Source organism: Colius striatus, chromosome 19 (genome assembly GCF_028858725.1).
Source record: "Colius striatus isolate bColStr4 chromosome 19, bColStr4.1.hap1, whole genome shotgun sequence".
In the NCBI taxonomy this organism is placed as follows: domain Eukaryota; kingdom Metazoa; phylum Chordata; class Aves; order Coliiformes; family Coliidae; genus Colius; species Colius striatus.
Genome location: NC_084777.1, coordinates 2,107,331 through 2,128,122, shown reverse-complemented (window position 1 = coordinate 2,128,122; position 20,792 = coordinate 2,107,331). Strand labels below are relative to the sequence as shown.

The 20,792-nt window shown below is 51.7% G+C and overlaps 1 protein-coding gene across 11 annotated transcripts in view; it reads left to right on the top strand.

The window, feature by feature from the left end:
- DAB2IP (DAB2 interacting protein) overlaps positions 1-20,792 on the top strand; it is a 145,711-nt gene that overhangs the window by 103,412 nt on the left and 21,507 nt on the right. For all 11 annotated transcript variants that reach the window (XR_009820068.1, XM_062011869.1, XM_062011870.1 and 8 more), the window contains 4 exons: positions 1,755-1,908; positions 8,113-8,211; positions 10,395-10,949; positions 19,256-19,400. Coding sequence is in view for 10 of the 11 variants with exons in the window: in XM_062011869.1 (XP_061867853.1) it covers positions 1,755-1,908; positions 8,113-8,211; positions 10,395-10,949; positions 19,256-19,400 (953 nt within the window). In the remaining variant the exon portion in view is untranslated. The remainder of the gene's footprint in view (positions 1-1,754; positions 1,909-8,112; positions 8,212-10,394; positions 10,950-19,255; positions 19,401-20,792) is intronic.

Sequence of the window (20,792 nt, the reverse complement as noted above, 5' to 3'; positions counted from 1 at the left end):
AGTATCATTCAGAGGAAAAGGATATGGACCCTTTTTCTGTGAAAATAGTGTAAAATTGCCACAAAGTACTGGGAAATGACTGTGCTCAGTTCCTAAAGATCAATTTGTTCACCATAGAGATACGGGGTGAGTGGGCAGTTTAGAGAGTCGCTAATGGGATAGAGAGCCTTTTGCTTCAAAGCCACTGCTTCTGATCCAGCCTGGGGCTGGGACCTGGGGCTTTTAACATCTGAGGGCTCATGTTTGTCCCCTAAGAAAAGATGGTGGTGTGGTGGTGTGTTTTTGTGCCTGGGCCTCAGCAGGTGCCAGCACAGGCAGCCTGGCCGGCAGCCGCGGCTGTCGCTGCTCCTGCGGCTCCGTGCTGCCAGCCAGGACGGGTGGGCTGCAGCTCTCAGAGCTGTCCATTTAGCATGCTCAGCTGGAGAACCCAGCTGCAGGCTGGGCCCTCATCACCTGGGGCTTCAGCCATGGCAGGAATCTTAATGTCACATCTAGAGGAGTGCCTGTTTATCTTGTGCTGCTGTTTACCTTAGACTCTCCCCTGGCTGTCTTCTAGATTCAGCTTGGCGTGGGATTCACTGGAAGCCATGAATTTTGCATGCACTGTTGACATTTGCCTGTGTTTTGGTCGGCTTTATTCTAGAGGATGGCAAAACTCAACACACAGAGAAAGGCAATCTGGGAGCACACTGGGAGCATTGTTGTTTCACTCTTAAAAGACCATGCAGAGAATATCTCAAAGTCCTCTTATTTCTGTCCTTCCATGCCTTTGAAGAAGGCATCATACTCTCTTTGTAAGCAGAGAGGCATGTGGTCTCATGGGAGGACCCTTGCCAGAGGTTTTAAAGGTCAGAGTTACCAGGATCAGAGCTTTGGTGAGCTGGCTGGTGTGGGAACATTGCACACAGCACAGGCTATAGAGAAGGCAAGTAGTTTTTTCCCTTGCCACTTTATATTTTGCCTGTGTTTTCCCTGGGAGCACCTTGCTATCTTTTTTTTTTGTCTTCCCCTTGAGCTCTAGTTTTGCTTTAAGAGTTACAGCACCATTGATTGTATTGGCTGTCTCAAAAATGGTGTGCTGCTAGCTGTCTGTGGGCTCCCTGCTGCTAAATGCTGCCAGTGGGACTCCAGAGCATTTAGATCAATCGATAGGGCTATCATGGCCTTATTTTCCACACTGTCCCCATCCCAGGGATGTGTGTAACAATTGGAGAGAGCACAGGAGCCCTTGGGTTATTGGTTACTGAGGGTGGATCCAGACACAGGCTGCATCTGTGATATTCATGTGTGTTGTGGTGGGGAGAAGGATGGCTGTGCACAGGGACAGAGTCACTGAATCATTCCAGCTGGAAAAGCCCTTGAAGCTGCTGCAGTCCCAGCCCTCCCCTCACCCTGCCCAGCCCATCACCAGCCCATGGCCCTCAGCACCTCAGCTCCATGGCTCTGCAATAGCTCCCCCACCTCCCTGGGCCATTTAAAGACTTGTTCATCTGTGCAGAGACCCAGAGGCTACAAACCTCTAACAGCACAGTCCTGGCTGCGTCTGAGGTTGGAGAAGCTGTTCTGCTGAGCATACAGCCTGTAATGGAACCTGCTCACCGCATGATACACGGGACAACGTGGCAGTCCCTGCTATCCTGGCTCCTTGGTTACCTCATGGCAAAGATTTCCCAGGAATATTGTTGCTAACAGATGGATTAAATCGTTCCCCTGGGAAGGAAACCTCCACTGATACCGTTTCATTCTTCCTTCAGATCCCATCTAATGCCGAGGCTGAAAGAATCGCGCTCCCACGAGTCTTTGCTCAGTCCCAGTAGTGCTGTTGAGGCTCTGGATCTCAGTATGGAGGAAGAAGTGGTCATCAAGCCAGTCCACAGTAGCATCCTGGGACAAGACTATTGCTTTGAGGTAAGGAGCCTTCGTGTCTGTCCCGGGGGCCGTTGCTGCCGTGTGTGGGGCTGGCTGGGGAGCCAGGAGTGGGTTTGCATCTTGGGCTCCTGCTGTTACAAAACATTCCTGCTCTGAATTGCTACACAGAGACCGTTTCAGAGGCAGAAAATTGCTGCCATCTTTCCAAGGAGGATCATATCCACAATGAGCTCTTTGCCTTGTAGCTGTTGTCGCAGCAGAGCTTGCTGCTGGCACAGGTGCTCAGCTGCTTAAGGCTGTGTATTAGTAGAGCATAAATGTGTAGTTTATGTTCATAGACATACCAAAAAGTGCTAATCCCTACTCAGTGTTCACCAAGACATTCTAGATGGTCACAAAGAGCCTGCTGTTGTCAGTGGGAGCGTTGAGGGCTTTGTCTACAAAACTGCAGCTTTACTTGTTTAGGTAAACAGAAAGATCTGTGAGTATTTCAGGGGGTTTAAACACCTGGTCTGGCATGTGGCTTGGTCTGTGTGCAGGCAGTAGGGCACGTACAAACCAGTCTGTAGGTAGGTAATTCAATGTAGTATGTCTTGGGAATCATTTGTCCTGCATAAAGTATTATTGCTTATGGCAGTGGCTGGATGTAGAGCTGGGAAATGGCTTTCTGACAGTAATAAGGTGGTCAATACTTGTGTTTCTGTGAAGAGAAGGTAACCTGTTTGTACTTAGACATATGAGAGCACATAAATGGCTTATCCATGCTTGGGCTGTGCTGTGGGGGGTGGGACTGCAGGCTTTGCTTGGGTGGGCAGTGCTAGGGGCAAACAGCCCTGCCAGTGCCCAAGAGGAGCCAGACTGCAGAGGTGAAGACTTTTGTTCTTTACTGAAATGAGCACGCTGAAAAAAGGGAGTTAAAAGATCCCTTTCTTAAAATATAATCAGGTAACACAGCAGTCTGACCAAAAAACTCCCCACAGCTGAACTCAGAAGTGGGCTGGGCTGTGGATTCCCAGCGCTACTCGGTCTCTGGAGTTGAGCAAGTGCAGCAGGTCAGGAGGAGAGCAGCCTTGTAAATTATATGGTCTCTATTACATTCCACTCAAGAAAGATAGAATGAAGCTAGATGGAAAATAGATGTGACATCCATAATATAAGAGTTGTTTACCAATTCTGTTGAGCACACAAGAGCAGAGGAAGGGACATGAACAGTGCTTGGAGAAAGTTGGCTGAAAGGGAAATTACAAGTCATGCACTTGTGAGGAGGAAGGAGGTTTTATTTTTGAGTGAGTTGGACCAAGAAGAGTCACACAGAAAAAAAGAACATGTTAATTGCTGTCCTGCAAGTCCTGCAGAGGAGAGAAAGAAAGAACGTTGGAAAACAAAAGGGCCATTGTAGGTGATGGTTGCTCCTCTGCAAGCTCCAGCAGGAAGGGCTGAGGTGAGAGCTAAATGGCATTTCGTGTTCATGCCTCGGTCTTGTTTCTCCAGAGAGCCTCTTTCAAATTTGGAGAGAGGTCAACACTGAGATAAGTTTGCAGGTCTCCCTGGAGGGTGCCAGGCAGGGAGCACAATCCTGCCTGCACTATGGTACAGCTGATGGAAGTAAAAGGGTTCGTGGTGTCTTTGGGCAGTGCAGGGCCAGAGCACCCAGCCTGGGCTGTGCCCTGCTCCTGGGCAGAGCAGCAGCTGCTGCTGGCCCTCTGCACCCCACCTGCATTGGCACAGACATCTGTGTCACACAGTTCTCCCTGTCAGGCACACACATCTCACACACACATCTTCACCTCCTCACTGTGTGAATGTTGCCTTCAGTTACTGTTATGTCCTGAGGGTCCTGTCTGTGGCCTGTGCTGCCGAGTCCTTCAGCGTGGCTTTATCTGAAAGCACAAGCAAGACTTGGCAAAGACAGCTGCCACCTTTCAGTGGAAACTCAGCAAGAGCAGTAAAACCTGTGGTGGTTCTTGTGGCCTGGAACTGGGAAAGCTCTGCTTGAAGTCTACACGAGGCTGAAAGGAAAACAGGAGCAGATGGCCAAGAGCCATGGCACTGCTGTGTGTGGGCACACTGAAGAGTGAGAAGCTCAGCTGATGTCCTGGAAAAGGAGCCATGACCAAGAAGTGTCAAGTGAGAAGGGCCTGCCAGAGTCAGGGGGGTGAGGGAAGTGAGGGTATTTCCTGCACAGAGGACTGGGAAGGTGCTGCAGGTTGGTGCTGCTGGTTGGTAACTGCCTTGTCCCTGCACTGCGAGGCTGCTGTGCATCTGTTCTCTAGGGAGATCTGTCAGGAATGGCCAAGTTTGCTGTCTCAAATGTGCCAGTTCTTAGCTGCCTTCACCTTGCAGTGGGGTGGTTGGGCAGTGGACAGTGCCAAGGAAGCTGCTTCCATCAGCAGCTGGCTGCTGTCTGTCCTCATTTGGGGTGCTGGTGCTCGGTTGGTGGGGCTGGCTCAGTGTGTCCTCTGGGGTCCCCCAACAACAACAGCATGCAGCAGCTTTCCCAGAAGTTGATTGTGGTCTAGGCTGCCCAGCCTGGGCAGTGCATGGTACAACACACCACAGAGCTGCAGAAGCAGCCTCATGGCTTGGAAAAGAAGATGGCAGGGTTTGACATGGCTGCAGATGGAGTCATGCTGGAGAGGGCAGGTTCAGAGAGGGAACTGGCAGCACACCCGAACAGAGACAAAAGCAAGAGGTGCCAAAGCCATCTGCAGTGGAAAAAAACCAAGTGGCTCTTTTGGAGGCAGCTGCCTGTGTGGAGGTACAGTGCATTGTTTCTCTCCCTTAGCTCCCCTGACCTGCATTGAGACGTGCCACCACCTCCTGTCGGGCTCTGCTCCCCTCAGCTGGGCCCTGGAGGGAGAGTCAGCAGTAACTCAGCTTTTTCAAACGCTGCATTTGGATTTTCCTTCTTATTTAGTGCTGTGAAAGTTGCATTTTCCTGCCTTGCTGAGTACTTGGCAATTGAGAGTTACTTCTGTTCCTCATTGATTGTTTTAAAAAGTTCCTCAGCATCATGTTCTTTCTCCTGACAGGACTTGCTGGTCAGCATAGTCTGTGTGTGCCACTGCACAGCACAGCAGACTCAGTCCAGACCCCCAGAGCCTATTCCCAGCTCTGCTATTTGTGGGGTGCCATGGGCCAAGCAGAGCAGTCAGGACTGAAGGGCTTTGTTGCTGCCTTGGCAGAGGAAGGTCTTGTCCTGCTGCACAGCTCGTGTCTGGGCTGTTGCAGGACGTAGCTGGGAGATGCAGAGCAGGACAAAGGAAAACTGTAGTTGCTCCAATACAACTGAAATCATGTTGCCTCATCCTGGCCTTGCCTGAGCAAGGGAGAATTTAGTGGAGCTAAATTTAACTCCTCTAAATTTAGTGCAGCTGTGCAAGCGTTGGCCGTTGCTCGCACGGCCCTTGGACGCGCTGAGCGGGGCCAGCCCAGGCAGCACTGCTTTGCCCTTCTGCACTTGCTTAGTCTGGTATTTACCAGCCTGAACCTTAACTTCTCATCGAAGCTTTTGAACAGGGAGTGAAGCAGCTTCAGTAACCCAGTTATCTCATCTTCCGGTGAGATTCCTTCACGTGTGCTGTGAGGGGCTCGCGCTGCACCTCGGTCGTTCTTCACATGACAAGGTTTTATTTGGCTGCAGGATCACCCATGCAAGGGCTGGGGATGAGGAATGGGAATAAGTCACATTTTAGCAATTAATGAGTTTCAGTCATTGATTTTACCCTGTACATTAATAGTATTGCAGTATCTCCAAGGTCTTGATGAGACCAGAATACGCTCTTGATGAAGATAATCACTAATGCCGTGGGGTGTTTGGGTTGGGGCTCAAGGCTGAGGTGTTATTGCAAGTCTAGGGAAAAGGACATTTTTTGGTAGGTATGACCTTCAGCTCCCATCAGATCAACAGGGCTTCATATCTGACATGAGAGGGTTCTCCCTTCTCTCACTGGAGTGTGCCAGTTAGAGTTTCCGTAGGTTTTGAGTGATGAGTTAATCAGTAATTGTTTTGGAATTGAATCACAAATTTTACCATGATAACTCAATGATAATATGTTGACTTAAGTGTGGCAAGAAAATCTATTAGATAGTCAGCCTAGCACATAGCTGGTAAAAGATGTCATTTAGTGAACAGATTCAACAGAAGGACAGGTAAATTGCATGCTTAGTTGTTTGGGTGTGAATCCTCTAGGCAGCTGTGGGATCCATGTGTGTCACCAAGGAGCACCTGCCTTTCAGCCAGCATCTTTCAACAGCAATCAGAAAAGTCATAAATCTCTTTCATGGAAGAGCTTCCAAGTTTCCTACCAAATTCTGTAGATCAGAGAACATCGTTTTCAAACGCATTTGTACACCAGACTGCCATCAAAGCCAAAGAACTAAACCAAAAGCTGTGTGAGAAGTGGCCTTTGAGGCAATGGACTAATGGGGTAGTTTACTGGAAGGTGTATTTGACCTATTGCACCTTTCTGCACAATCAGTGGGGACTGAATTTGATGGAATTTAAGTCAGAGTGTCAGTGGGAGGTTCACATGGGCATCTGCAGCAGCAAATGAGATGAATCAGGCCACATTTGTAATGGGAAACTTTGAAGAAGCTGGAAATAACACTGAAGCTTGAAAAGATGCTGGAAAGATCAGACTGTTGTGGCTACTCATATGGAGTCTTCTTCTCTGGGAAATAAAAGGTAACTTGTGCTCAGAAGAATGTGTAGTTTTACAGCACAGGGAATAAGAGCATGTAGGGACAGGGATGGTTGAGTGAAGGAGAGAGCTGCTGCATAGCAAGAGTTGGAAGACTTCTTGCATTTGCTGGGTAAAGATGGGATAAGCTCTAGTTGTAATGTCCTGGTTAGAGGGTGTCTGTGTTCAAAGGGAGAGTTGTGCTCAACTCAGCAGTGAGATTAGCTAATGACAAATGCTAGCAAGTGGCAGCTCTGCTGTAAGAACAGGTTAGGCTTCTGAGAGATACATGAAATTAAAGGAGATTGTGTCTCCCAGAAGCAGATAACCCAGTGTGCAGTGTGTAAACACAAACACTGTGAGATGATAAAGTACTTGGAAATAATTGTGCAGCTCGAGACTGGTGGAAGTGAAGCTCAGAGCTGTGTTATTTAGAGTGCTAGCCAGATCCATTTGGTCTGCAAGCAGAGGTGTACATAAAGAATATGACTGGACATCACCAAAAGCAGCAAATGCAAAGAAGGGCAGAGCAGCTGGCAGGGGGCTTTCTGGGCAGTGCAGAGCTGTGGTGCCACAGTCATGGGCTGTCAGCTTGCCAGCGTGGCCTGGAGGAGACCGTGGCTTGAGGAATGTGTGCATGGTGTGGAGAGCTGGCCTTACAGACCTCAGCTCAGTAACTAGTGCCTGGGAAGCTTGCTGTGGTAGATGGGAAGAAATGTTTGGTGCCAGTCCCGTGGGGCTGTGGGGCAGTGGTTGCTGCAGTGGGCTGTCTCTCATGTGGCAGCTGGGGTGTGGTAAGGAATGAGGGGCATTTGCACCCCTGCAAATGTCAAAGCTGCGAACGTGCCCCTTCAAAACCTGGCTGTGCAATCCCAGTGGACACAGAGGGTCACACAAATACTGCAGAAAGATCCCTTGGAGTGATTCTGGAAGCATGAGAAGTGAGAGGAGGGCTCAGCAGCACTTCACTGGCCGTCTCCAGGTCTGGGGCCACAGCCTGGTGCTCCCCAACTGGGGACTAAGTGCTGTGGGCACGGGAGCGCTGCTGGCTGGGCTGGGGGCTGTGCCTCATGCTGCTGCCAGGAGTGGGGTGGATATGCTTGTCCCCGTGCTCCTCACACCACAGTCTTCAAAAGGAGCAGGACACAAAGGGGGAGGGTAGGAGACCAGCCTCTCTGGGCCCGGCGTTCTGGTGAACACAAGGAGGGGGTTTTGAGCTGAATCTGGAGCGATGCCAGAGGCTGCAATGTCTCCTCAGTTCATCTGAGGATTTTTGCTCTCTCAGTTGTGGAACTTGGTGGTTTAAAGTGTGGCATGCATGGGGCCCATTATCTAGTGTTTTCTGGTGTGGAAACCTGTGACTGGGGTTGGCTCTGATGGCTGTTTCCGTGGCACACAGCGTGTCCCTGCTTCGCCTCCTGCCTGGGGGCTGCTGCTTCCTGCTCACCCAAAGCTGTTGACTTAAAAAAATCCTCTGGCATCTTTCCTGAGTGCCCCTCTCCCCTCAAACCACAGTCTGCAGTGTGCTGGTCAAGGCATAACCCTGTTCCTTTCCCTGTAGGTGACGACTTCATCAGGAAGCAAGTGCTTCTCGTGTCGTTCTGCAGCAGAGCGAGATAAATGGATGGAAAACCTGCGGCGTGCCGTGCACCCAAATAAGGTAGTGGCTCGGTGGCTCGGTGGCTTTGAGGAATTGCCTCTGTGAGAGTTCAGTTCCTCGTTATTACATTTTATAACCCAGCTCATAGTAGCAGCAGGGGATGTATTGTCATTTCAGTGAGTCAGTGTAACTGTGGGTCAGCCTTTCTCCATAGTGCTCTCTTCCACAATTATATTTACAGGCGAGCACCGATTATTCCTTCCTTCCTTTGCTCAGCATATGCAGCTTCAGCTGTTGCTAAGAATTGATCAGACCTGAAGAATCTTCAGTCTAGCTCTGTCACTGGTGCTATTTGCCACTCAGGACTTTCCACCTCCAGAAGCCCTGGGACAGGTGTCAGGTAGCTGCCAGCAAAGTTACAAGACCAAATAGTCTAAAGAGTTCCCATCCCCCAGTTCCTGACTCTGGCAGTATTTGCAGTGGCTGCTTTAGTGAGGGAAACACTCAGATGTCCATCCCAGTGAGCTCTCTGAGGCAGCAGTGGGATGTGGTTTTCCTTCTCCAGTCAGTTGAGGTGACAATCTCATCCCCTCTGGGATCCACAGAAACAAATCCTGCTGTTCACTAGAGAGCAGGGACACCCAACGTGGGGTTTGATGGCCACTAAGTACATCCAAAAATAAACCCCACAGCTGCTTCTCCCTCTCTGCTCTGCAGTTAGCTAACAAAGGTTGATCAGGACTAATCAGCTGCAGGATTTCACAGCTGATGAGCTCAATCAACAAGTCTTTTTTTTGCTGATCAGAGCAGACAAAAATGATGTGATCCTGTGAGTTCAGTCCTGGCACTGGAGCCACATCACTGCCTACAAGCCAGGTCAGGCCTGGCAGGTTGCTGAAGAAGCCCTTTGTGTTGGGATCTGTTGTTCCCATCTCAGTGCCAAATGTCAATATAAAAGATTTCCTTCAATATCAGAGGAAGCAGCAGAGGGAAGAGCTGGACTTCATCTAACAGCAGAAGTGTTCCTGCACGTGGAGTTCAGTGATTCCAGTGCTTTCTGAGTGCAGCAGCCTGGTACTAATGATCTGAAGGAGCTGTGTGAGGTTTGTGTGGTCACACTTAACGTGAGTAAAGTCCCAGGAGTGTGAATTGGGGCTGGGCAGGTCACTGTGGCTTTGAGATGCCACGTTCACTGGAAATTCACTTGGAGGTGTGCCCTGGTCTCAAAAGATGCCGTTAGCTGAAGGCTCGTGTTCAGCCTTTGTTAGAGTTCATAGACAATAAGCTCTCAGTAGCTGACTTGATATTTCTGTCAGGAATTCAGTGTTCTGTGTAGTTCCTGTGTGTACTTCCTGAACCTACAGTAGCCCATTGTGGACTTCAGCAGAAACATTCCTGCCCAGGCTGAGCGCAGAGAGCTGTGGTTGCAGTTTCAGTGAGGGGCTTCTCGACAAAACAGGTTACTGCAGAGCCCCTAGCAGCGGTTCAGCTGCAAGTGCTTTACTACCACAGAGGCCCCTGGATGCTCTCCCAGGATGAGGTCAGCATCACTGGGGAGCTGTTGATGGCCACACTGTCCTTGGTTGCATTCTTGTTTAAAAAACATCCAAGTGGCCAATGTGGTCTCTGAATTGGAGTGGTTCTCCTGTGGAACACACGCTGCTGTTCCTCTCAGTGTTGGGTGCCCTGGACGTCTGCCCTGAGATATCATGAGGTGTTTTGTCAGTGCCTCTTTCCCTGCCAGAGGAGGTTGTGTTCCAGCCATGGATGAGGTGATACTTGGGTGTGTGCTCAGAACCCTTCATTGTTGCCCCGTTGCAGTAAATGTATTCCAGTGCTGCTGCAGAGCAGCTGTGCTCAGAGAGAAGGTGGCTGTGAGATACCTGTGACATAGCTTCTGTCTTGCAAAAGCCATTGGTGATTGGTGAAGTTCTTTTGGTTTCTTCTGAGGCCCTCTTGGCAGGGAGTGGGAAATGGTACCTTTATGATTTGGAGGGGGTTTATCTTCCTTCCATTAATTGGAGCAGCAGACACAGAGAGCATGGTGATGTTTGGGAAATTACCATTAGTGGTGTTATCGTGCAAATTCTTGAGAGCCAGTATTTCCTTAAAATGAAATGTAATTAAGCCTCTGCTCGCTGAGCACCTCAGAAACAATTAACTCCTATCTCCAGTTTTGTTGTGCTTGGCTGTATGGGGTTCTGTATTGACTTTCCTTTTTTCTTTGCATCTTTTCTTTCCAGGACAACAGCAGAAGAGTAGAGAATATGTTAAAGTTGTGGATTATTGAAGCCAAGGACCTGCCAGCTAAGAAGAAGTACTTGTGTGAGTTATGCCTGGACGATGTTCTTTATGCACGAACTACCTGTAAATTGAAAACTGATAATGTGTTTTGGGGGGAGCACTTTGAGTTTAATAACCTCCCATCGCTCAAAAACATTACTGTGCACTTATACAAAGAGACTGACAAGAAGAAAAAGAAGGACAAGACCAATTTCATTGGGCAGGTGAACATCGCCGTCAGCTCCGTCACGGGCCGGCAGTTTGTGGAGAAGTGGTACCCCGTGGTCAGCCCCAACCCCGGCAAGGGCAAGTCCCCAGGGCCCATGATCCGCATCAAGTCGCGCTACCAGAGCATGAGCATCCTTCCCATGGAGATGTACAAGGAGTTTGCCGAGTACATCACCAACAACTACATGGTGCTGTGCTCGGTGCTGGAGCCCTCGCTGAGCGTCAAGAACAAGGAGGAGATGGCCTCGGCGCTGGTGCACATCCTGCAGAGCACAGGCAAGGCCAAGGTAAGACCCTGTGTCATCCTTCACATGCCAGCAGGGAGCAGTGGGAGCAGGGTCCTGCACAGGGTTGTGCAGGTCACCACGTGGGTTGGGCTTCAGGCCCAGCTGTCATTAACACGCTCTAATTTTGCTTTTAATTACCAACAAGTTGGTGGCATGTGCACTGTGAATTGCTTAATTAGCAGAGAGGTTGGTGGCACCACAAGACACTGAGTCATTTCTCTCTCCTTCTGGAGGCTCTGGCTCTTCCTTTACGAACAGGCTCAAATGTGAAAGTGAGCAAGGCTGCAGTTGTCAGGGATGAGATGTGGCAAAGTGGCTTAAGCTGAACAGCCTGTGTGTGCTGGGTGTTCCTGTGGGCACCCAGCCTGTGCCCTGCTCCGCTCCCTCCCTGTGCACCAGCACAGCAGGAGCCCAACGGAGCCACAGCCTCCTGAGAGCTTCAGAGCAAAGTCCTCCTGCAGGCACACGTGTCTCTGGGGCAGCTCTTGGTCTTCAAGATCTGTCCTAATGTTTTTGGAAGGGAGGTGTGAGGGGAGGCAGCAGTGCTGGGGTGCTCCCAGGCAGTACTGACTTTAGTATTGATGCTGGTTGACTTGCAAGTGGTGGAAGTTCAGTCTTTGTGGACCCCTGTGTCTGAATGTCCTGGGAATCCCCTGCCAGGTCTGGGGAAGAGGCAGGCCAGGAGGAGGCACAGCCTCTGCACTCTACGGCTCCCTGATGGGAGGTTGCAGTGAGGTGAGGGTTGGTCTGTGCTCCCAAGGAGTAAATGACAGGACAAGAGGAAGTGAGATTGGAGCTGAGGCAGAACTGTTTCCCTGAGAGGGGTGTCAGCCCCTGTGCCAGGCTGCCCAGGGAGCTGGGGGAGTGCCCAGCCCTGGAGGGATCCCAAAGCCGTGGAGCTGAGGTGCTGAGGGTCGTGGGTCAGTGCTGGGCTGGGCAGGGTGAGGGGAGGGCTGAGACCGCAGCAGCTTCAAGGGCTTTTCCAACCAAAATGTTTCTGTGGCTGGGATTTATTCCTGGTTGTGATGTGTGACACTGAGCAGGAGTTAAAGCATCGACGTTTTGTTCTGTTAACATTTCCCTGACCTCTGGAGAGGGGAGCTGGGGAACAGCAAGATTTCCACAGCTCTTGCAGTGCTGAGGAGATGTGAACTCCTCACCTGAGCAGGACTCCCATGGCTCTGCTTCCTCTGCAGCTGCCGGTGCTGCCTGGCACCGTGGCAGGGTTTGTGGATTAGATTTAGTTGCCATCTGTCGAACGGAGAAGTGGCTTGGCCTCCTGATCTAGTTCAAGGCAAGTAAATCTCACTGAGAGGATTGCAGGGCTGTGGGCCTGCTATTGCAGAGGCAGAGAAAATAGCTCAGTGAAAGCCCTCCTGATGCCAGGCAGCCTCGTCAGACCCCAGGAGCGCAGGACACGAGCACAGTCCTGGTCTCTTTGGCTGCATTGCCCTCAGAGATGACAAAAGTGGTTTGTGATTCCCAGCATGTGGAGTAACGCTCTGTGGTTGCATGAGGAGAGCAGTAAAGGTGTCCCTCTTCTTGCCTCTTGTGCTGGGGCTTCAGCTCTCTCACCCTGTGGTTTCTGGGCACAGCCTTGTCTCCTGCAGGGACCACGTTCTGGGGGCTGTGCTGCACTCACTGCAGCTCCCATGGCACTGCTGCCAGGCTTCTGGTGGAGTAACATGGCCGTGAAAGGCCCTGTCCATGGCTTACATGGTTCTGGTGCAAGAGGCTTCAAGTATCACCCCGGTGTCTGTCACTGTGGGTCATGTGTGTGTGTGGCCATGAGCTATTGACACTCTCCTGCCTTATCCCTCTTCTTGTCAGTACTGGAAAGGCTCTGGAGAGAGTAAGTGTGTTTCTAAACACGTGTCTGCATCAGTGCTTGAGATCCCAGAGGCTCGACATGAGGGAAACAGTAAACAGGCTTGATGAATTTCCCCCTAAAATCCAGCTTCTGCTTCCCTTGTCATCTGCCATCAGTGTTAGCACGGGGTTTGGGGAGCTGTCAGAGCACCAGGAGTTACTGGAGCATGGGATGGTGCATCCTTTGCAGAGGAACTGGACAAGCAGAGCAGGAAGGTAAAACACCCCCAGCCTGACGCAGGGCACAGTGGGTTGTGAGATGAGGCTCAGAGCTGGGCAGAGCCAGGTGCCCCACGGATGGGGATGGTGCTGGGAGAGCTGATGTGGTGCTGGAGGAAGCTGGAGGCTGTGGAGAATGGAGCCACGTCCCAGCTGGCACCGGGTGAGGATCTCAGCCCACCCAGCAGCACTGGGCACCCTGTGCCCTGGCACTGCTGCCTCCAGGCCCCTGTCCTCCCCTGACCCTCTGAAGCTTGGATGGGAAGTGTGTTCCTTGTCCTCCTGCCTTGCCAAGAGCCTTTCCAGTAGCCTCTCCAGAGCTCTCCCCTGCCCTGCAGATTGCAGACAATCAGCAACTACTAATTCATTTTGCTGATAAAGGGTGTTTTAGTGGGTCTTGGCTGCTGTAGCTGATGCCAAAGCAGCAATTAGAGTCGGGCTGAGGAACAAGTGTCCGGTAGATTATCTGTGAAGATTCCTTAGCAGCTAATTGCTCTCACACTGTTCCAGGCCCTATTTTCCTGAAGCGATTTGCTGTAAATACGGTGTTAATCCTTTAATGAGACACAGCCCTTGGGGTACATGTGCCCACCAAAGAGGGTTGAGGGGCAGGGGAGGTGTGAGGAGGGGCTGCACAGCCCAGCCAGCACCCTCGGGTGATCCTTACACCCCGCTTTGCTCCGTTGCAGTATTGAGCTCTTCCCCACTCCCTGGGCCAGGGGATGTTTTCTGAAGCTGTTGAAACCCAGAGGCACTGCTGAGACCTTCCTGCCACAGAGGCACAGCGTGGAAAGCTGGAGGCAGAAGGAGGGCAAGAGCTGTAGCTGAATTTGCTCCCTGAATTTGCTCTTCCTGGGCTTTGCAGCCATGTGACAGTGGAGAATGAAAGCAGAGAGTGCTCACTGGGTAAATGCCCATGCTTCCTTTCATCTCTGCCTGGGAAAGAGGAAAGCTCCAGCCCTGCAGTGCTGGGCAAGGGTTTGGAGAGGATCCATCAAGGTAAATAGGTGGAGAGGAGGGGGAAAAGTGTTTTGATAAAGTTCAGAGTGCAGATGGTCTGGCTGAGGGAGCTTCCCCAGCCCACCGGGAAGTCTGACAAACATCCAGCACTAAATCAGCTCTCTCAGTGCAAGTGCTTGTTCAGTGTCTCTTTTTATGGCAAGTAGGGGCTGGAGGTGCATCTCTGCCCTGAGAGGGAGACAGTTTTGTGGGTAAACATAGAGACACAGGCTCCCAGCATCTCATTTGTCACCTGCTTCCATCTTCCCAGTGAGAGCACTGATGAAATGTTTCCTGTAAGGGTGTGGAGAGATGCTGAACTCTTTTTCCTGGGTTTTACAGCCCACAGGTGAATGACACAGAGTCATAATTTGTGGTGTCTCTGTTGCCATCCTGGGTGTTTTGGGAGTGCTCAGCTCTGCCATTACCGTGGCCCGTGTGATGTGGTTACAGACAGGCAGGCTGCATCCTTCCCAGAGGGAGCCCAGCTGTGGCTTTTGATGCTTACAGAAGGTTTCCTATGCTTAGATTTGTTTCAGGGCTGTCTTACAGCTTTTGGAGCTCAGTTCATGACCATAAATACATTAAGGAACCTTCTCGTGTCCAAACGGTTGGTAGATCAAACCCAGCATGAGACAGAGCTGTAACTAACCAGCTGCTCACTTGAAATAAATATTTATGGTGTTGTGAATGGAGTGAAGAATAAACATGGGTCCCTATTTGTTTATGCTACACAGATTTGCCTCAGCTGAGATGTATTTAGTGCTCCTGTGTGAGTCTGCTGGAAGCTCCCCAGGTTCCCTCCTTGGAGGTGCAGGGTGTTTGGTCAGAGCTGCACCAGCAGCCCCAGCTAAAGTGCAGGATCTGCAAATACTGTGCAGGGCTAACTGAAAGTGATTGCTCAGCTCAGGCAGGAGGCCTGGCACAGCCCAGGAGGCTGCTGGGCTTGGAGACTGGTGGCACCAGTGCTTGGTGAGTCCTTTCAGGGAGGACCTCTCTCTTATCTGCATGGGAAAGGCTGCAGGCACAGAATCCCAGAATGAGGGGGGTTGGAAGGGCCCTGCAGAGCTCCTCCAGCCCAACCCCCTGCTAAAGCAGGTTCCCCTCGCTCAGGGGGCACAGGAACATGTCCAGGTGGGTTTGGAAGCCTCCTGAGGAGCCTCCACACCCTCCCTGGGCAGCCTGGGCCAGGGCTCCCTCACCTCAGCACAAGGATGCTGCACACCTTCAGCTGCAGATTAGACTGGCAGCAGCCATATCATTTACCTCACAAAGAACCTCTCTCTCTGCTCCTTAACCTCTCTCCTTGCACAGCTCAGCACTGAGTGCTGCCCTCCTCTGCCCCTGCAGCACTGACACCTGTAACCTACAGCCCTACCAACCCTGGTGTTTTTCACCTTTGCATAAAAGCCCAGCTGGACTCTGGACTAGTCTTTGAAATAAGCAGTAATCTTATTACCTTTATCAATTCAATCCTCTTAAGGTTAAGTCAATCCTATTAATCAGGCTTGTGATGTGGAGAACCTTACTGTTTCAAAGTCAGTCTGCCCATCAGTCAGTGATGGGGTTGGGAGGAATGGGCTGCAGCCCAAGGGGTGTGTTCAGCAGTGAAACTCCAGCTGCATTTCTGGGGGCCTGCAGGAGCTGCCTCAGAACAGCACGTGCTGCCCTGGGCTCACGCCTGGCTTCTTTGGAGGGTGCTGGGAACCAGTGCAGCCTTGTGCTGCCATGCTCTGAGTTGATTTCTGTATCAGTTGTGCTTCTTTATCAGCATGTGTGCAGTGACTGAAGTTGCACAGCTTCAGCTGTGTCCAGTCTCAAGCAAATGTCCTTAAACCAAACACAGGAGCAATCCTGAGGAGCGCTGCCACAGCCCTGAACTGTGACTGGGGCCTTTTCCTCTCCCTCTCGACTCCAGCGTAATGAAATAAAGCATCTTATTTTCTCCCATTGCCAAGGGCCCTAACTGAAAACAACCCCCTGCTGATCTCTGCTGCTCAGAAACAGGGAGTTTTATTGGCTTTAGTTATTGCATTTTATTCAGAGCCTTGTATGTGGGTGAGTGAGGCCCCCAGAGGGATTCCACAAGTATTTGCATTCCATGTGTGTCCCCGGTGGCTGCTGGCGGCCTTAAGGCAGATCCCAGGCGTGTGATCCAGAGCTGATGTGGCTCTTTTGTGTGGAAAGCAGGCAGGATCTGGAAGATGGCCCTGGGACAGAAGTTGCAGGATGTCATGGGAACTGACCCCTGGACAAGGCTCTTTTCCTGCAGCAGAGTCCCACTGGGCTGCCCAGAGCAGCCTCTGCAGAGGAACTCGCTCAAGGACACGGCCGTGGGTGTTTTGATGCCTGATCCACCTCGGGGCCTGGCTGGATGCCTTCTGCAGCCTACAGAGACTGGACCTGCTGGGAATGGCCAGAAGCCCTGGCCTGGAGGATGTGCTGCGTGTCCTGGCTCTCACCTCCACCCCCTGCTCAGCTACAAGGTCAGGGGAGCTGGGGTTATTTAGACTGAAGAAGAGGAGGCTGAGGGGAGACAGGAGCACTCTGCAACTCCCTGACAGGAGGCTGGAGTGGGGTGGGGGTCAGTCTCTTCTCCCAAGTAAGGAGTGACAGGACAAGAGGAAATTGCTTCAAGCTGCCCCAGGGGAGGCTGAGGCTGGAGCTGAGGCAGAACTGTTTCCCTGAGAGGGGTGTCAGCCCTGTGCCAGGCTGCCCAGGGAGCTGGGGGAGTGCCCAGCCCTGGAGGGACCCCAAAGCCGTGGGGCTGAGGTGCTGAGGCCATGGGTCAGTGCTGGGCTGGGCAGGATGAGGGGAGGGCTGGGACTGCAGCAGCTTAAAGGCCTTTTCCAACTGAAATTATTCTTTGAAATGGAGCTCTTTGGGATTTCAGCAGCTTTCCTTTCCACCTTGGAGAAAAGAGGTTGTTGTCTCAGCTGCCAAGCTGCAGGTGCTCTGTAGGGGATAGCAAATGCAGCAGAGGTTTCAGGAGGCTCTTTTCTGCCTTTGTGTTGAGTCCCACAGTGGAATTCTGCCTCATTTGAAATTCTTAGTGAGTTCTGCAGATCAGTTAAAATGATCAAAATTCACATGATTGCTGGCTGAAGCTCAGCCCCAGGGTTTGCAGTGCTCAGCACTCCCAGCTCCACGCCAGGCTGGGGCTGGCAGCTCGGCCCCGCAGCAGCCAGCCCTCAGCCAGAGAGGGGGAGAAAGCAAACACTTGGCTAAGAGAAGCTGTAAAACTCAGTGCTCCTGAGGTAATTAGTATGTTGGGAAAGTGACAGGAAAGAGAATCAAGCAAAGCCAAGGTCAGTGGCTGCTAATTAAGAATCAGCACCTTGTGTCAGCCTGAGCTGTGGCTTGGAATTGAAACGTACCCTGGGAGAGACCCAGGAAGATAAAGGTGATAGAGTTACCCAGAGAGCAGCTAACGGGGTTTGAGCAGGGGTTTCAGGTTTCATTCCAGCTTGACTGATAAAAGGGGCAAAATGAGAGAAAATTGAGAGGGGGTGTGTGCTTTGCTTCCAGCAGGGATTGTTGCCTCTGCAGGTGCTGGAGCATTGCAAATATAGCAGCATCTGAGGAAAGGGATCTGCTGGCTAAAGAAACGATGGAAGTGCCAGTCCCAGACCTGTGGGAAGTGGGGAGGGATGGGGCTGGTGCTGCAGGGGTGCTGGCCTTGCCCTGTCCTCCCCTCTTGTCAGATGGGAGATGTACCTTTGTCTGGGACAGAAGCACATTAATGAAGGGCCTATGGAATACATTTCTGGGTCCATTGGTTTCAGGTTGAACCTTGATTAAACTTTCAGTGCAGAGACATTAATATGAAAAATGAAATGGAGCTGAGTGCCTGTGTTGCAAATCTCCCAGCCATCCACTGGCAGGGACGGGGCTGGGTGTCCCCTCTGCTGAGTCTGGGCTGGAGCAGCCTGGGTTGTGGCCACATGCTTCGGGGGCTCTGGGAGCTGTGCTTGGCTTGGGGACAGCAAGGACAGGAGCTGGGACTCTGCAGGGCAGCTCTGGGGTGCTCCTGCTGGCCCTGCCAGGAGCGAGCTGTGTGTGGTGCAGTCGTGATGAGTGAAGGAGAGTTTTGTAGTGAAAGGTTATCACTGGGCAGATTTTGTTTTAGAGGGAGGCAGTTTTAAAAAGGTGCCCTTGTTGTATGTCAACATTTCTCTGTCTCCTGCGTGGGGAGACAGCAAGAGGTTTAATGCATGTGATTTAGGTGGTGCCAGCAGCCTGCTCCCCTTTGTCATGCAGGTGAGTGGTGCTGGGTGGGAGGAGGTCGACCCTGTCAGCACCCAGCACAGCGAGGAGCTGGGCAGGGGCCCAGAGCTCCTTTTCCCATTAGCAGTGCAGAGAACAGAAGCTGAATATGCATCAGCATTGCAAACTGCATGGCATTCCTCCTTCATTGCCACCAGCTCCAGCACACTAAATATTGCAGCACACGTTGGGTTTCCAGCAGAGTGCCCGGGGAGCTACGTGACCCTGTGAGCAGCCGATGCTGGCTGCTGGAGCAGACGTGGAGCTCGCTCTGGAGCGCTGTTTTTTCTGTTAGAATTTGCAGTTCAGTAGTCTGGACTGAAGCACAGGGCAGCTGTCAGCATGTGGCCTGCCCCTGCTCACCCCTGCCATTGCTCTGCAGCACAGAGGATTATCTGAGTGTTTGGTGTTTGGTTGTGTGCACATCAGGCCAAAAGTGTGCCCAAAATATGTGCCCTAGCACTGCTGCTTATTTCCATGAGTACCAAGGAAATAGGACATTTGGGCTTCTTGATGCCTATTACAGGCTTGATTCTCAGCCACCAACTGTGGGACATGACACCTCAGTGTGCCTGTGTGGCAGCCAGGGCAGTCAGACACCAAATGCAGCTACATGGAGCAGCAAGGGCAACGTTTCACACGGGAAATGTGAGGCTGAAGTGAGGCCCAGCTGAAGTCCAGCACTGATGGAGAGGCAAATGTGGCACAGGTCTGGAATCAATCATTTTTGGGGGGGTGCCAAAGTTGTGACTCTCCAGAGATTTCCTTCTGCTGGTGTCTGTGTGAGGCTGGAGAAGCAGGAGGCTGGTAGTAGAGCAGCGTGTGCACACGGGGTCAGCCGCAGCACCTCCGCTCCCTCTCGTGTCTTACCAAGGTGACACCTGTCTGGAGAAGGGGAGGCTGCTGCAGTGTGTGTCAGTGCATGGTGACCCACCATGGGCTTTGCTTTCCAGGATTTCTTGACTGACCTGATGATGTCTGAAGTTGATCGCTGTGGTGAGAATGAGCATCTCATTTTCAGGGAGAACACACTGGCCACCAAAGCAATCGAGGAATACCTGAAGCTGGTGGGGCAGAAATACTTGCAAGATGCCTTAGGTACGTACAGAGCGTTGGCAAGTCTTGCCCAGACGGGTCCTTGGCCAAGCCACGGGGTGCTCTGCGGGGTGGTGACCGTCCCTGAGCCCTGGTGCTCGTTGTGCTGAGCGGCTGGAGGGCCGGGCACAGCCGTGGCCACAGGCAGCTCTGCCCCAGGTGAAAGTCGCTGCCGAGTCAGTGCTTCAGCCTGCTTTCAGAGGAGATAACACAGTGATATTTGAAGGCATTATGCTGCCTGCCAAGCCGTGTGTCTCGTTGCTGGCGCTGTCAGGAGGCTGAGTGAGCCCTTCCCTTTGCACAGCCCTGCAGAGACGCTGCCCCGGCTCCTCGCGGCGCGGCGCAGTCAGACGCTGTCTCCCGAGTCACGGTGATGACAGTTGCCTCTCAGGTCGTGCTGGGAACCCTCCTGCTGGGTTGGGGGTTTTTATTGAAGTGCTGGCTATTTTTATGGCTCCAAAAGTATTTCTCTTGATGCAAATGAAAATAATTAGAGCTTGTGCTTCTGGGCAGGTCAGGAAGGAGCTGCCGTGGGCACGAGCACGGGCTGAGGCTGCCTTCCAAGTGTTGTGTCTGAACCTCAGCCGAAGGCAGAGAGATGGGATCCATGTCCTGGCAATAGAATGAGCAGAGTTTCCATTGAGGTGTTAATTTGTCAGTATCTTGGGTTCCTACTAGTGGATTTGTGTAATTGTAGCAAGGAGCAGGGAAGCGTAAATAGTGAGCTAATAATAATGCTGAGGAAGGGGGAGATTGCTGGGCAAATTCAAACCAGCAGACAGGAGAAGGAATAGTATTTATTTCTGCCTTGTTATGCTTTCTGGTTGAAGGCAAGCCTGTAAGTAAATTACCTCATAAAATTTCTAAGAAGGCAGGAGATTAATCAAGACAGGGAGTGCTGAAATATCCCCCTTTCAGGGCTCCATGCTAATGCTGCCAAGCCCAGCTCCATCCAGCACAGGAGGAGCCTGCAGTCCTTGCTGGCTGTTGGGGGCACTCTGTGTAGACCTTTTATCAGTGAAATGATTCATCTGAGTGTCACAAAGTAACACAATACAGCAGAGCACTTCCCTTTAAACCATGAAGCACAGGCAAGGAGCAGGGCTGGATAATCACAGCAGGCAGCAGCTGCAGGTGAGCAGGGAGGCTTCAGAGCACCCTGGCAGAGCTGCAAATACATGGGGGAGGCTCTCTGGTAAGGAATTAAAGTCAGGTTTGGCAAGAGTGGGCAAAACCCAGCAGGATGGGAAAGTCCAAGGTGGTCAGGAGTTAGGAGATGAGCAAACCAACTGGTATTAGAAGAAAACTGAAGCAAAGCTTGCCAGCAGAGCTCTAGCTGAACACTGCCTCTTGATCCCTGTTACCCCATCCCCTGGTCTCCCCAGTCACTGCTGT